Here is a 16,397-nt window from a genome sequence, read left to right as displayed (position 1 = left end):
GTCTGATGGGGCAATGGAGAACCCAGAGGAAGAAACAGTTAGCCTGGGAACAGTGGTCAGAGCCAAATGGGGATGACTCCTAACCCTCAGGAGAGAGAGAGACTGTTACCTCCTGAGCTGTTAGCCGAGTGTGAGCTGGCAAAGCCCCTTGACCCATTGTGCTTGTGCCTATGCCATGTGCGGTGCAGCATGTCCCCAAAGGAGTTATTCACAACCCCAACACTGTAGTGAAGGAAGAATTAACTCATGGCAAGCATTGTAGGTTGCTGGAACATTACAGGCCAGCCCCAGGTCTTCTCCAGATGGAGTCCACGTACAGTCTCCCAAAGGCAAGCCAAGCAGTCAACCAATCTAGAAAGCTGCAGAAAGGGGAGCTACCGTGGCTATAGAGCAGATGACATGCTAGCAGAATGTTGAAAACAATAATCCATGCAAAAGAGAAGTAAAACTTCTCAGTAGAGAGACTTCCATCCCCGACACTAGCAAAAAAAACAAAAAACGAGTCTTGCTGAGAGAGGGAGGGGTTATACGTGGACTCTCCCTGCAGCTCTTATGTTTCTTGCCAGTGTCCAATCACCTGAAGAGAGCTGCATATAACACAAAAAAAAAAGTGTCCTGTACTGTATGATAAGAAAAGTTAAATATTAACGTAACATTAAAGTTAAATGATGAGATTATTATTACAAAAAAGGAATGAAGGGAAATCGGATTTGTGACAGGAAACATTATTATAAAGTTCATGTTATAGAAAAGAGCATTAATGAAATCAGATGGTTATGAAATATTAATCCAAAAAGGAGGCTACAAGGAGTGTGTGAGGTCCTAAAACAAGTCCTTAGAACTCCATGAAAACTACAGGAGAGCCATAAATGGATAGAAAGGATATCTGACTGGGTCACTTCATGGTTTTTTTTATGGACTTACATCTCATCCACTCAGTGCCCCTATAGGTGTCCCTTGGATAAATGGTGCGTTAACTTCTGTGCCAAAATAGGCATACCTGTGATGGATGAGGAAAGTCAGTAATAGACTATATGGTGACAGACTATATACAGCGACATTAATCAGTATGACAGTCGTAGTTGATTCTGTACATTGACATGAGTCACTATAATTGTCGGTGACAGAAGAAAAAATATTACGTTAGCTTGCATTGGTTGAACTCAATTGACTTGTGTCTTTTTTTTCAACATGACTAACTACCGTATGTTACTAACTAAATTACAATTATAGACAGCTTATACCACTAACATTTATGTAAGATTATACCGGTAACATTTGCCAGTTTAATTGTCTGTTACAGATTTTTATATACACCAACAATAATTAGTGATACTCATTGGCAGATAATATATAGTCACATTGGTTGCCCTTTTATAAATATTTAAGGGGTTCAGATGGTGCTAACAAGTCAAGTAAACTCCTATACTCTTAAGCATGTGAACAGTATCCGCCCGGCTATATACCATGTGGAACTTTTATAAATGAACCCCAAAGTGTAACTATAGCCAAAAGAAAAGAAAAAAAGGACATATATGCAGCCCCTCTTTTCACGGGAAGACTTTTGCGATGTGACTGTGGAAATGTGTGCCTATTAAGCCAAAAGTATGAAGTAGTCACCCGCACACCAAGGTCCAAACGTGTTAACACCTTTATTCAGACACTAAACATACATGGTAGCACCAGTGGACAGCAACGTTTTGGAACAATTAGATGTCCCTTCTTTAGGCAAACATTGATGGTTACCGTTTGCCTGAATAAGGACCTCCAATGGTTAGAAACATTGCTGTCCACTGGTGCTACCATATATGCTTAGTGTCTGAATAAAGGTGTTTAACACGTTGGACCTTGGTGGACATGTGACTACTTCATACATTTGGACTCATCCTATTAAATTTGGATTCCGGTCTGGAGTGCGGTGGGACATAGACTATTATTCAGCTAAAAGAGCACATATGAGATCTGCCGCACAATTTCCATCCCAATTGGTCCCGAAACACCAGTGCTCTGTGCAGGTCACTCAAGGTCCTCCAGACCAAACTCATTAAGGAATGTTTTTTATGGAATTAACTTTGCGCACTGGGGAACTGTGATCCTAAAACAGAAAAGGGCCTTTTCCAAACTGTGGCCATAAGGTTGGAAGCACATTATTGTCTAAGATGTCAATTAGCATCACCAGTTCCCTTCCTTGAAATAAACATTAACTCAGTATTCTGGAGGAGGGGGGGCACACAGTGTATCTAAGAAGCCCTCTGTACAAAATAGGTAATGAATGAAAAAATAAAGTTGAACAATCTATATTAACAAAATAAATGTAAAAAATGCTTACATAAAGTTGACTATAAACCATTACGATTTCCTTTAAAATGAGACCCGTAATTACAGGTTTCTTTAACAGGGCTGGATTCACACCACACGCATTAAATGTATGACGTTGACGAGCGGTAAGGGTATGTGAGTTGGCATGCATTTAATTATTTTTTACATGTTACATTGATGTGCAGTTTTTTTAAACAGCAAATACTTTATTTTACGCATCCTGCAGTGTGCTGCGCTGTATTAAAAGCAGCATGTTCACCACACCGTGTTGGGATCGCCTCTTGGGAAGGACCCCTATGTGGCGCTCCTCAAAAAAAAGCCCACTGGTTACTCTTCATTTCAACACGGATTGCTCCAACATATTTGTGCAGTCTTGGAGGTCCCGCACATATCCTCTCCGTCGGTTCTTTGATAATATGTCTCGTATGTTTTCCGATATAATCACAGCTCGTCACAAAGATAAAATGCAGAGACACAATGCCATCTGGACTCCCTGTCTGGACAACTTTTTCCCACCTGACTTCCAGCTAAATTCCCCTTTTCTATGACCATGTCTAAGTTGGCCTCTCTCTTAGCAATAATGGACTGGGTGTGGTCACCCCCCTAATACGTTGCCTGTCCCCACTCTTGTAGTTTTCTTCCTTTCTCTTCTACTTCTTTCCTTCCTCCATTTTTTTTCTCCTCATCCTTATTGCCTCATTCAATTTCAAAATGTTTATCAAGTTTTTACACAAAAACATAGACATGAAGACTATATAAAACAGTCAGCACACAAGATATCAAGGAGAGACACGGCAGAATAGAAGACATAGTCCATGGATCGTATTTATTGCCTCTCCTTCAAGTCGCTCTCCGAGTTGAGACCTCACTCCGTTGTGGTTGCTTTCCTTCCCTGGGTACTTCCATTGTACTTGGTAATATGGAGTAGCAAACTTGGAAGATAACATCCATAAACAATGACTGTATTGTTCATGATTGCTCATGTTCTTTCTACAACTGTATTCTTAAATGTGCAATGTATGCAGGGTTTTTTTTATTTATTAGCTCATCTGTTAAAACTTGAAAACCAATAAATTATTTTGGAACGAAAAGCAGCATGTTCCATTTTCACCCAGTGCACATCAATGCAATGCCCAATTGTGGTATTAATGGGCACTTCATTCACTTACCTGAAGACATATTAGGGGCCTTTTGTGTAGTAGAAAAGATGAATGTGCTTTCTGCAAATTCCAAAGACTAGTTATACAATCTTAGAGAACTCACAAACCACAGGCGAACGGTTCTACAGTTCAACTTTTCTTTTATTCATGTGTGCAATATAACCAGCAATTTTAATATGTACTCTGTTTTACTGTGAAAACAAAACACATCTGGGCTCCAGCTGTGACCTATCATAGCCCAGAAGACATTATGAAGTGGACTACTTGTGTCCAAAAGGAATTCTGAAAATGGATGCGATGAAGCATGGGACTGGTGAAGAACCCAAAGGCCCAAATGACATGCAGCAGCTAACCAGATGTACTTATGGTTAACATATACTGTAGCTAATGGCAGATATTAGTGTATTGACTCCCTTTTAAAGATATCTGTACTTGTCAGCAATATGGCCCTGACCTTTGAGGTGAGTACGAAAGGAACATTGGTAAACAAAAAAACAAATGAGGATTAGAACATGAATGCTCAGCCATATGCAAAAGAAACACTACATAGGTGGCAATCCATGGTGGTCTGGAGAGGTTGGACGCAGAAGGACTTAAGATGTAGATGTTTATCAGTCTATCAGCAAGAATGCTTTGTATGAAGAGACCAGGGCTGTCCAACTCAGACCTTCAGCCAAGTATGATTTTTAGTAACTATCAATAATGAAATTGCCTGTGATTCACTACAGAAATCCAGAAAGTAATCTCTTACTGATGTACTGATTGGCTCTCTGTGGCATAAGCTACACAGTGGCAGCAATGACAAATTGCACACTAGAGCAGAATTGCGCAATCACGTGTGATTTATTGCTGTTGCATGGTGCTGTGAGCTTACACCTCACGGAGCTCACTGTCCCAGCTAGTAATGATCTCCTGTCTTATGCTACTAATCTCCTGCAATTTCAATAGGGAAAATAAGATACAAAAAAAAAACCATGGTGGGAGTGTATCAAAACTGGAGCAGGCACAATCTGGAGCAGCTGCGCATAGCAACCAATCAGCTTCTCTCCTTCATTTTCAAATCTTAACTGAACAAACTGAAGAGAAAGGCCGATTGGTTGCCGTGGGCAACTGCTCCAGATTTTGGTAAATCCACCCCCCATGTGTCTAAGGAAGCAGTCTTCAAAGACCAGGCTCCTCCAGTCTTACAATTTCTTCATTCAGCACAAAATAAATAAAGGAACGATTGAAAGTTTTACTTTGTATATAGAGAAGAGATGAAGTGTTAAATGGGAGTTCCAGGCAAACAAATATAAACAATGTTGAACTACATATACAATAATTGTTTTACCTCCAAATGCATGGACCCCTGTGATCTACCACCCCTGCCTCACAGTATGGCTCCACAGCATGTGATGGCTGGCAATACTTTTCAGAGAGATTGCCATCTCTGTCCCACATGCCCAGTTTCCTCTGTGCTCTGCACATTACTCATGATCACCACATTGATGGTGTCTACTCAAGCAAACATCTTTCCCAAGAAACTGCCTTTCCTGCCACTACAAACCTATTCCAGCTTTTATCTACAGTACAGCAGCTCACTATTCACTTGTGAAATTCTCTCGCTGCTGATGGGTGACACAGAAGTGAATACAATTGATCTCTAACACAACTTCCCTGAACCAGTTATTAAGGATTTGCAAACATTGTATAAGATCCATGGGAACAGGAAGTGGACTGGTAACAAATGTTAATAAAACTGCTGCTCACAACGTCAAGGTTTCCTGCCCAGGTGCCCTTGCATTGTGTACAGCCAAGTCGTCTTTTGCCCCTGCTCCATGACATAGTGTATTCTCTCTTAAATGACAAGTTTCCTCAGCTTATTTCTTGTGTGATATTCCATCTCAACTGAGGGACAACCAATCTCAAAACATTTACATGAACTGGTTAACTTTTCCAAATGGTTACAAGGAAACATCATGTTTCAGAGATGCACCTAATCACATTTTTAGTCACTCCTCTGTGTGCCTCTCTAAACATAATTTGTCTTAGTTACTAGATGCCCCAGCAACTGCCATGCCCACTGTCAGATATTAGTGCCTCAGTGGCAAATAAGAGCCCTCTGACTGGACTAGAACCTGGAAGGTTGTAGGGCTTAGCCTTGAAGGCAGGGCCCTAGGAAGAAATTGATCCTAGTTTCTGGCTAACAAAAGACAATAATAAGACTTTTTAACATTTTTAAATAGCTGACATGTTCAAAACTTTAAATAGTTTTACACCACGGAAATGGAGGCCATGGGATGACTTATATCTCTACACTATGAAAGGTAACCTATGATCATATATAGAAGATGGCAATGAGCATTTTGTTTTACGAAGATGCAAACTTTAAGGCTGTCATTCTGGCTTCTACCTGGATCAAGCATGGTGTCCTGGTATACACTCACTAAAGAGTGAGGATGACCTCAGACCCTGCTCCTTCTAAAGCAACTCAGCAAGAGCAGCTTCCATATGCTATATGGACACCTGACCAGGCCAGTAAAGGCTCAATATGATCTGCAAATACTGTACAGAGTAAGTGGACCTGACCATCACACCTACCGTGTTTCCCCGAAAATAAGACACTGTCTTATATTTTTTTTAGCTCAAAAAAACACACTAGGTCTTATTTTCAGGGTAGGTCTTTTCACTCTTCAACCAAGAGAGCATTTGTGAGGTCAGGTATTAATGTTAGACGAAAAGACCTTGCTCACAATCCAGGTTCCAGTGCATTCCAAACCTGTTCAGTAGGGTTGAGGTCAGGGCTCTGTGCAGGCCACTCACGTTCCTCCACACTGTACTCATCAGACAGTGTCTTTACGGAGCTAGCTTTGTGCAGGGGCACAGTGATGCCGAAACAGAAAAGGGTTTTCCCCAAACTCTAGCTTAAAATACATTAACATTCACTGGAAGCCCCTAATATCCATAATTTGGAGGTGCTCCCACATACTTTTGGCCATAATCTGTAGCACTATCATTGTTCCTCTTAAAACCATCTGTATGACCGAGTTATTGAGTTGATAACACTGGGCCTTGCTCTCAGAACCTGAATGTAGACTACAACGCAACCCCTTTCCATTGCTTACACCCACATAAGGTTAATACAATGCATTATGTACTGTATAAGGCCAACACATGACTGGAAAATACCACCCAAATATAACGCTCTTCAATAACAATACCCTGTAAACAATTTCATGAGGTGTTTTTTCATGGCAAACACCACAGTAATAATTTTTAATCACATCTTTACTGCCAGAATAACATGAACAAGGAATGCCGAAAGATTATTAGTTCTCCTATAGTTGTCCTATAACATAATTATTCCGTTTTGCATAATAGAAGGAGAAAATAAAATGATATTATATTGTTATGAGCCCAGTAACTAACAGAAGTTCATAGACTGGTGAATGCAAACTATTTAAACTCAACAGAATCTATTATTCGCCAACAATTCCTGCATCAAGATCTCTGCGCTTGAGTGCCTAGCTCGGCCCCCTCACCACGTTACCACCATTTTGAGTGGGCCACAATTTCACTGCTGAATTTCGCATTCATTTTATGTCACAGAAGATTACATTTTAAGAAGGATGGATACTGGGAACTGTGGAGAGAGAAAAAAAGCCAGTGTGTGTATCAATGAATCCATGCATGCTTGGAGATAGCAGGGATGGACTCCCCCATTAAGCAGAAGGGCAGAGGACAAAACAATAACAGTTCTACTTAACTGCTTTATAGGGACAGACTAGGTAAGAACCTGATCTTGAGCAGCCACCTCTCAAAACACAGTTAAGCCCCACAATAAGTAATATGCCGTTATGTAGGGTGCCCAGTATGTTAAGAAAAGTAGCCAATTTACTAAAAAGGAGTGCCATCACTTTTGCTGTCGCATTCCTAAGTGACGGGAATATTTGTGTCTGTAAAAAATAAAGGCAACTTAAAGACGTTTCACTGGTCATCCAAGTAGCTTCAGAGAAAGTTGGTCGGATGACCAGTGAAACGTCTTCAAGAAAAATACAGCAAGTCCAGTTGCCTTGATTTATTTTGTACAGATGTACCATGACCTGGTTGAATGAGAACCTTCACAGATAAGCATATTTTTGTTTAAGGCCCTTACATTTTAATATGATGGAAATGGGAATTTAAAAAAAAAATATCTTCTTTGTTTGGGCCAATGATGACTACAAACCAGTCAGTACAAGCAAGATGATTTATCAGAGTGGTTTTTGTAATGTGAAATGACAATATCACGAACTGTAGGTTTTACAATTATACATATTTTACATAATATAGAAACAGGAGTTAAAATCATTTCTGTCAATACCCAAATTAAGTGAAGAAAGCAGGGGAGATATTGCCGTGCTCGTTACATACAAGTCCCCCCACGGCAGACTATGGGGAAGCATCTTTCCAGCTCCGCCATCTTTCCACAATACTCATAGCGGTGACTGTCACCCCCTGCAGCACTAGAGGGGAATGATTCAGTGCTATGGTAGATGTTGTCCTCGGCTCCACACAGACAGGGTTTAGTAAGATGTACGCTTTAAGTTTAGTGATGCGGATTTGTGATGTTACAGACTGCCACTGGAAAACGTGAAAAAGAACAGGACATTTACATTCACTGTAGTAAAGCAAAAAAAAGAGAAATCTAACTGCAATCAGATATTTACAAAGAAGAGACATTCAGAGCAGAGTGAGAGTCACAGTGACTCCGGGGAGGGGTTGGTGAGGTTGTAGGGCCTGGGTAGAGATGTTGGTGAAGAAGAGACCAGCGTCATTCTTCTTGTACTGTCCTGTAATTCTGCTTCAATACCAGCCTCACCCTCAAAGTGCTTAGAACACCGTCGTCTTGTGCACATTCTGCAAACACATCAGCAGGCTGTGATAGGGGCTTCCCGGGGCAGCCACCAGCTCGAACACTGACTGGAAGGCCCTGCGGTCCAGCTCTTCATCGATCTGGTGCCTGTAAAAGTCTATGGCCACTAAACAGAACAGGTTGACGTCCACAGGTTCAGACTTGCCCATTCTGCTGATCACATGCGGAAGACTGGGAGGAGGGTTAGGGAAAATGGAACAAAACCATAACACAGAAAACATGAATGTGGGTGTAGATGAGAGTAGCACTGACCTACTAAAGAAACAGAGGCTGTTCAAACAAATAGCAAACACACTCATCAGCTCATAACCAGCTTTAAAGCAAGGTGCACATGGAAGGGCTTTAAATAGTGCAACAGCAAAAAGTTTCCCACCACACTCACCAGCCAGCATGCAATTAAAAAAAAATGTGTCTAACCGCTAATGCTTGCCATTTGTTCTGCTTGTCTGATTTGGTGCAGTGACACATTGGGGGTCTCAGCTGCCATTGTGATGTGCGGGGTCCCTTGGGTGTCCCTGTGCCTTTAAGGAGGTTGGGCTGCCTCCTGGCGAACCTGCACCCAATTATATCTTTTGCTACATGTTCTCCAAGATGGAGACTCTCATAGGTTAGAGTTAGGACCGCACTACACAGAGGTGCCTTGGCGCAGCTGTGCGGCTTTCACATATTCTGCAGAAGACGTGTATCTAAACCTCTGTTTTTAACCTTAGCGGTTAGACAGATTTTTTTGCATGCTGGCTGGTGAATGTGCTAGGAAACTTTTTGCTGTTAGTAAGGAAGATGACCCTGTGTTCACTTCGAATGCCCAATCACGTGTAAGGTCTGATTCACACCTAAGCGGCAGCGTCTTCACACGTAGAAACGCACGTTTTTTGTGTCAAGTTTTGGGTTTAGTTAGCTAATTTGTATTGAAGTTATCGTTTATCACACTGGCTACTTTACAGGAATGGACTTAAATAGTTGATAATCAGATACAGAAAACATTCAGCTGAGGTCACAAGCAATAATTGGAGGATCTTCTAGTCACTAGGTATAGGGCTCAAAGAGTGTGTTAGTTATGAATTGATCAGATGATATTCAGGAGTCCATCCAGCAAAGATAAAGAAAAGCCCGCACGGTTTGCAGATGTTCTCACCACTGTACACATATGACTTGACAATATGGCGCCATTCACACCAGTGCGCTTTTTCCTGCAAGTCATAAAAGCTGCAATATTTCTCATTACTGTCACTTTGCTTGTTTGAGCTTTTTTTTTTTAACTTGCTCTTTATGTGTTTTTGTTTAGAACATCTATAAAAATTTTCCAGATGTGAACTTTCAATCTGGCAAATGACTGGAAATAACAAATGAAAAACAGTCTAGCACATCTAAAAAGCACAGAAGAGAACTCATTTTGCAAATTATGAAAATGTACATAAGTATTTTTTTTAAAGGAAGAGGCGTGACTGAGCATTACGGGCTGAGAACCCGAAACAATGTCACCATAGTCCTACAATCTGCTGATCTATACAAGCGTTTTGTGAGGTTTGACCTTCATGTGCACAGATGATGTACTGAAATGTCCTCAGGGAAATGGGATATGAATACCTCCATCACTTACACAATATTTATCCCCTATGCCCTGTATCGGCAGTGGAAGATGGCAGACACAGGTACTCGTTTTAGACATCCGAGCATTTGCACGAGTACGAGTACTCATGCAAATACTCGGTATCGCGGCCGATACCGATGCTTGTATCGGTATCGGTGCATCCCTAGTTTATACTTAGCCTGGCTATAAAGGATACATTGCAGAAATCCACTTGCTGGTAGATGCACTGACAAAAAAGCAGGAGAGGCTCCACATTGCCATGGCCACCGGAGTTCTCTGTGTAAAGTTAGAGAGAGAGAGCATCACCCAGTCACGCACCATGGAGGACTGGCCAGTGGCATGTAGAGTCTGGAACACCTGCAACATACAGAACAACAGTGAAACCCAAGTCTTAATATGGCAGACAGGGGCTGTGTCATTCCAGCTCCACCAGAAACCACCGAGCAAAGATCATGCAGGCTCAAATGGCCCTTGAAGTGAACCCATGCTTTATTGACAAAACAACAGATAGCCCCATCCAGCAACTTATACTCGCCTTCCTTTTACTCTTCCACCATCAGGGGCAAAGGCAAATACCTGGAACTTCTAGGTATGGGCGAGCGTGTGACTAAGGGCCCATTTACTCTATGGTGGTGTTGCAAAAGCGTGCACTACCGCAAAACCACTTGTAAAGCGGTGCCTTGCATTCTGAATGCCACACCAACACACCTTCCAACGCACATTGCACTACCAAAAAATGGTGCATGCATCAAAATGGTGCACCGCAGAACACCCCTATGCAACACACAACAGTCTGTTGGAAGGCATGTCTGGGTGCCATTCAGAGTAATGAGCGTTGTTAAAGATAATACAAATTCAGCAACTGGTACATGTATTGCTTATATGCTTGCATGCACCACCATCTGTGTTTTGTGCATCAAATAGTCAAGTAAGAGCCTGGGCAGGTCTCCCTCCCTCAGTGCACACAGGGACTCTGGTGTAGATCCAGCTTTCCATTAGAGTGCAGCAAATCAATCAGCACATGTGTATTCACCCTTGGTTAATAAGTTGTGGGTTACAATTACATTGTAAATGTTGCCTGCGGAGATAAATATGCTTTTATTACAGTATGTGCATGCGTGGGAAGGACCCCTGAAGGCTGCCTAACCCCATTACTGAGAAAAGCGGATATTATGGTGTTAACTTATTCAGAGCCGCTTGGCCTGGCAATGTCACACACAGCAGGACCTTCTGCTGAGAGAACTCAACTAAACTCCCATTTCCGACACCTCGGTGCACACACTGCAGGAATCAACAGGGCCGGATATATGCAAACACCAGCCAGTTCTGAGGCTCTGCCTGACTTTGTTCAAAAAAACCATTATTTGCATTGCAAATATAACCCTGAGAATTGATAATGAAACGCTATATGTAGCACAGCTAAAAAAAGACATTGAATACAATAAGGTCTAGTCCTTAACCCCTTCATGATTGAGCTTGTTTTTAGTTTATCAGAAGGACAGGAAGACACAGAAACTAATGACACAAGCGATTTTCAAGAATAAGATACACTCACCTTGTAAACGACAGCTGCCATGAACTGTGGGTAGGGTTGCTGATTGGATAAAAACTCCCCAATAACCTTGTTCATTACATCTTGAGGAGGGAAAAAGTCATCCAAAAACTGTGGAAGGATCCTGGCCACCACCCTTGCCTCGAAGGGGAATCCTTTCCGGATTCTGTCCAATAGAACAAAGGGAAAAGAGAATCAGCTGAAGCAACTTGGAACAGATTATAAACCGACAAGTGATGTTTGTTTGGATGCAGTTCAATAACTTTCATGTGCAAATAGCTACTACAGATATGAAATACAAACACAGGAAGTGTTAGGTTGTAAGTAGTATGCTGCTGGTCTGTCTACACATGATATACTATATATCTGGATACCATCAGGAAGGTGCCAATACCTGGCATGCTGTAGAACCTATAGCACTATCACTCCTCCTTGCTGATCTTTGGATGGAAAATGAGGTCAATCCCAAGCACTTTACTCTCCTGTAAGCCAAATCAATTACCCAATTTACCCTTCTTCCAGCCCATCAACTTGTATAACTGACACTTACACTGCAAGCCTAGCCGAAGCTTTCAGCTAGCGTGTGTTGCCGCTCAATACCAAAAGTCAGAAAAAGAAATTAAGTACACAATTAATTAAAAGTTAATTGTGTACTGAAGAACCATGTAAGACCTAAAGGGTCTTTTTGACATTTTTGGGGGGAGTTTTTTTTATTAAACACCGGTTCTTCTTACGAAGATCAGCTACAAAAGCAGCTGCAATGTTTAATTATAATGACCAGATGTACATTCTTTAAAAGCTTACAGAACTATTTTTATAGTGTAGCTGCACACTGCAGAAAGTCAGATGAAACAGGAACACAAAAACACCAATGCTCTTCTTCCAGACAGCCTCTAGGAAAACAAATGAAATGCCAGTGAAATCAGGCACATCAATGGGGGGGGCTTAATTAAATCTCATTTACCAGTTTACATCACCAAGCCACCTGTTAGAGGTACAGGAGATATACAGTGGAGAAACTTGCTTTCTTCATATACGAAAGATGCTACAACACTGCAGGTCAGCACAGAGAAATGCATTGGAACACGTCTCCTCTGCATGTGTGTTAGGTAATTAGGTAAAGAACTCTCAGATCGTGATCAACTACTCAAAACAGAATAAACTAGAATAAATGATCTCTTGAGAAAGTTTGCTGAAATGTCAGGTATCTAATCAGAAAGTCAGAGAGAACGCAGAGGATGAGTATTTTGAACCTTGTACATCGGGTCATGCTGGAGGTCTGATGAAAACAATGACTGAGTTACCAGCGGCTTCTCATGAGTGGGTGTAGTCACTGCTGCAGACAGAATTGTCTAATGCACCCACAATAGTTGTACAACAAATAGATGGTTTTATATTTCTGGCAGCTCCACATTAAGCACATTACCTGTCAAAAAGCACAGATACCCGCTCCATGGCGACAATGACAGACTCGCTGTCCGGGGCAGCAGGACTTGGATCTGTGGTACGACCAGGGCTGATCTTCTCTTTACCTACATAAAGAAACAGCAACATGATCAAATCTCTACATTACTCAACGTTAGGGAAAACGTATTGGTATGTTGTATCATCAATTTAAGCCAACCCTACGAAGCTGTTTCAGCCAACTCCTCTACTTCACCCCAGACCCCTCTTCATACTCCCGCCATGAAGACTTCTCACGTGCCTCTCCCCTAAAACCTTTCCACACACCACGCATCATGCTTTAACCCTCCTAATGCACCCTTGAAGCTCATCTTTAGAAAAAACACAGTTTGCCCACACATTCACTCATTGGTCAACTACTGCTATTAGACACATGAATCTGTAAAAAAAAAAATAAGTCAAGGCAACTGGACTTGCTGTATTTTTCTTGAAGATGTTTCACTGGTCATCAGACCAGCTTTCTCAATTCAGAAAGACTTGTACAAAAAATGATCTGGGAATAAATATCGTGAATGTTGCTCCAATCCACATAATCTGTTAGTCACAACCCGGTGTTGATTGTATTTGCATAATTGGAGTCTAGGTGTTATTAACCTGCCCAAAAAGAGAGGTGTTAAAACAGCATTGTATGTGGCAGACAATAGATGTCTCACCCCCTTCTATTTAAGCTTGGCTTCTCCATTTTTACATAAACGGCCTCTTTCACACCTCTTTTAAACCAGTCCTTCTCCCGGTCTAGGATGCGTACTTGACTGTCTTCAAAGGAGTGACCTTTTTCCTTTAGATGTAGGTATACTGCTGAATCCTGACCAGAGGGTTTGGCTCTTCTATGCTGTGCCATGCCCTGATGTAGCTGCTGTTTTGTTTCACCGACATACAATTCTGAGCCCTCCTCACTGCATTGGACTGCATACACAATGTTGTTCATCTTTTGTTTTGGCGTTGGGTCTATTAGACACATGGGGGCATATTTATAAAGCAAGTAATGTGAAATTCACCATATATTCACTGCAGGTGAATCAATCTCAATTATTTAAAACACATCCATCAGAAGCATTCATCTGCAGTGAGCATCACATTCACTGCCTCATCAATATACCCCATGCTGTCAGATTTAAAATAAGTTACCCCTTCTCTTGCCTTACATTCCCCACTTATCCTCCTCTCACACAATGATGTTTCCCTTTTTTGCCCTCTGTTGGTTTCTGTGTTACTGAATGCACGGTATTACTTTATTATCTGTATTAGTTATCAATGCTAGTTATATATACACTGTACACATTTTCAATGCCCAAGATGAAAGTTCCCCAAGTACCTGATTTACTATAGTGTGGAATGAGTGAGGTGAACCTATGTGCAGTTTAAACATCCAATTGAAGAAAACAAAAAATAGAGTCTCTTTATGTAATTGGATGTTGGAAGGGAACAAATCTTTACTTTATGTGAAGCATTCGAAAATCAGTCCTTCTGCATACAAGTGTTAGAAGACGGAGCGTGATTATAGTCCTGTCACGGAACAGGTTGATGTGTCCCAATTAGACAGTACCCATTACCACAATAGGGTCACATAATACCCACCTGTGTACATGCATGTCAGCATCAATCCTAGCGCAGTCATAGCCCTGTGTGGGCTGTGCATATTCACCCTGTCCACACTCAGCTTCACCAGGGCCTCCCCGTCCAGCCTGGAGAGCTGCTCGGACAGCAGGAGGCGCTCTAGACCTCTCAGGACACAGTGGTATATCATGGAGGGTGTGGATTCCTCACTCCCTGACACCATCACTCCACACATCTGAGAGAGAGAGAGACACACAGACACTGTATGAATGTATGAAAGTTGACATGTTCAAATAAAGCAATGTTCTAATATTCACTGTATAATCTAAAAACGCCTCCAGCCCACATTCGTCTCACAAATGATGGGGCACTATCCCTCCCACTGACAGCAACAATGGGGCACAATTCCCCCTACTGACCCCAACAATGGGGCACAATTCTTCCCACCGACACCAGCGATGGGGCACCATACCTCCCACTGAGACAAAATGATGGGGCACCATCCCTCCCACTGACACCAATGATGGGCCCCTATCCCTCCCACTGACACCAATGATGGGCCCCTATCCCTCCCACTGACACCAATGATGGGCCCCTATCCCTCCCACTGACACCAATGATGGGCCCCTATCCCTCCCACTGACACCAATGATGGGCCCCTATCCCTCCCACTGACACCAATGATGGGCCCCTATCCCTCCCACTGACACCAATGATGGGCCCCTATCCCTCCCACTGACACCAATGATGGGCCCCTATCCCTCCCACTGACACCAATGATGGGCCCCTATCCCTCCCACTGACACCAATGATGGGCCCCTATCCCTCCCACTGACACCAATGATGGGCCCCTATCCCTCCCACTGACACCAATGATGGGCCCCTATCCCTCCCACTGACACCAATGATGGGCCCCTATCCCTCCCACTGACACCAATGATGGGCCCCTATCCCTCCCACTGACACCAATGATGGGCCCCTATCCCTCCCACTGACACCAATGATGGGCCCCTATCCCTCCCACTGACACCAATGATGGGGCACCATCCCTCCCACTGACACAAATGATGGGCCACTATCCCTCCCACTGACACAAATGATGGGGCACTATCACTCCCACTGACACAAATGATGAGGCACCATCCTTCCCACTGACACAAATGATGGGGCACTATCCGTCCCACTGACACAAATGATGGGGCACCATCCCTCCCACTGACACAAATGATGGGGCACTATCCCTCCCACTGACACAAATGATGAGGCACTATCCCTCCCACTGACACAAATGATGGGGCACCATCCCTCCCACTGACCCCAACAGTGTGGTACAAATCTGCCCACTGACACCAACATTTGGGCACAATTCTTCCCAGTGACAACAACGAGGCACTATTCCTCCCACTGACACCAATGATGTGCCACTATTTCCCCCGCTGACACCCAACAATCGGGCTTTATTCCTCTCCCCACTGACCAAAGGCCTTAAAGGAGAACTATGGGGTTAGGGGTTTTCCCCATAGTTCTCCTAAGGGTAACGGGAGGACACAAACTAGCGTCCTCCCGTCACCCTAAGCTCAGTATACCGCGAGCTACAGCTCGCGGTATACTGAGACGCCGCAGCTGAAACGGATCCCGACAATTATGTCTGGATCCGCCCAGCTGCGTGACTGACAGTTGGCGCTGCCTATCTAGAGGCAGAGCCAGCTGTACCCGCCCCCTTCCCCGTCCGTTCCTCCAGTCAGCGCTGGAGGATCGGAGCGGGGAGGGGGGAATCCAGTCACTCCCCTGTCACGGCATGGCTCTCACTCCGGTATGTGTTCGCTCACTTCCCGATCTACTGAGCCGACCTGTGACAGT

The 16,397-nt window shown here is 43.0% G+C and overlaps 1 protein-coding gene across 1 annotated transcript in view; it reads right to left on the bottom strand.

Moving 5' to 3' along the window:
• Nucleotides 1-7,636: 7,636 nt before the first annotated feature.
• Nucleotides 7,637-16,397, bottom strand: part of HTT (huntingtin) — a 137,337-nt gene continuing 128,576 nt past the window's right edge. The window contains exons 62-66 of the mRNA XM_018554978.1: nt 14,559-14,772; nt 12,943-13,048; nt 11,520-11,682; nt 10,161-10,321; nt 7,637-8,544 (exon numbers count right to left, since the gene is read on the bottom strand). Of these exons, the coding sequence (XP_018410480.1) occupies nt 8,331-8,544; nt 10,161-10,321; nt 11,520-11,682; nt 12,943-13,048; nt 14,559-14,772 (858 nt within the window). The 3' untranslated portion in view covers nt 7,637-8,330. The remainder of the gene's footprint in view (nt 8,545-10,160; nt 10,322-11,519; nt 11,683-12,942; nt 13,049-14,558; nt 14,773-16,397) is intronic.

Source organism: Nanorana parkeri, unplaced genomic scaffold (genome assembly GCF_000935625.1).
Source record: "Nanorana parkeri isolate BGI_ZX_2015 unplaced genomic scaffold, ASM93562v1 scaffold180, whole genome shotgun sequence".
NCBI classification, from domain to species: Eukaryota; Metazoa; Chordata; class Amphibia; order Anura; family Dicroglossidae; genus Nanorana; species Nanorana parkeri.
The sequence above is the reverse complement of the archived record's forward strand: the minus strand, read 5'-3'. Positions and strand labels throughout refer to the sequence as shown.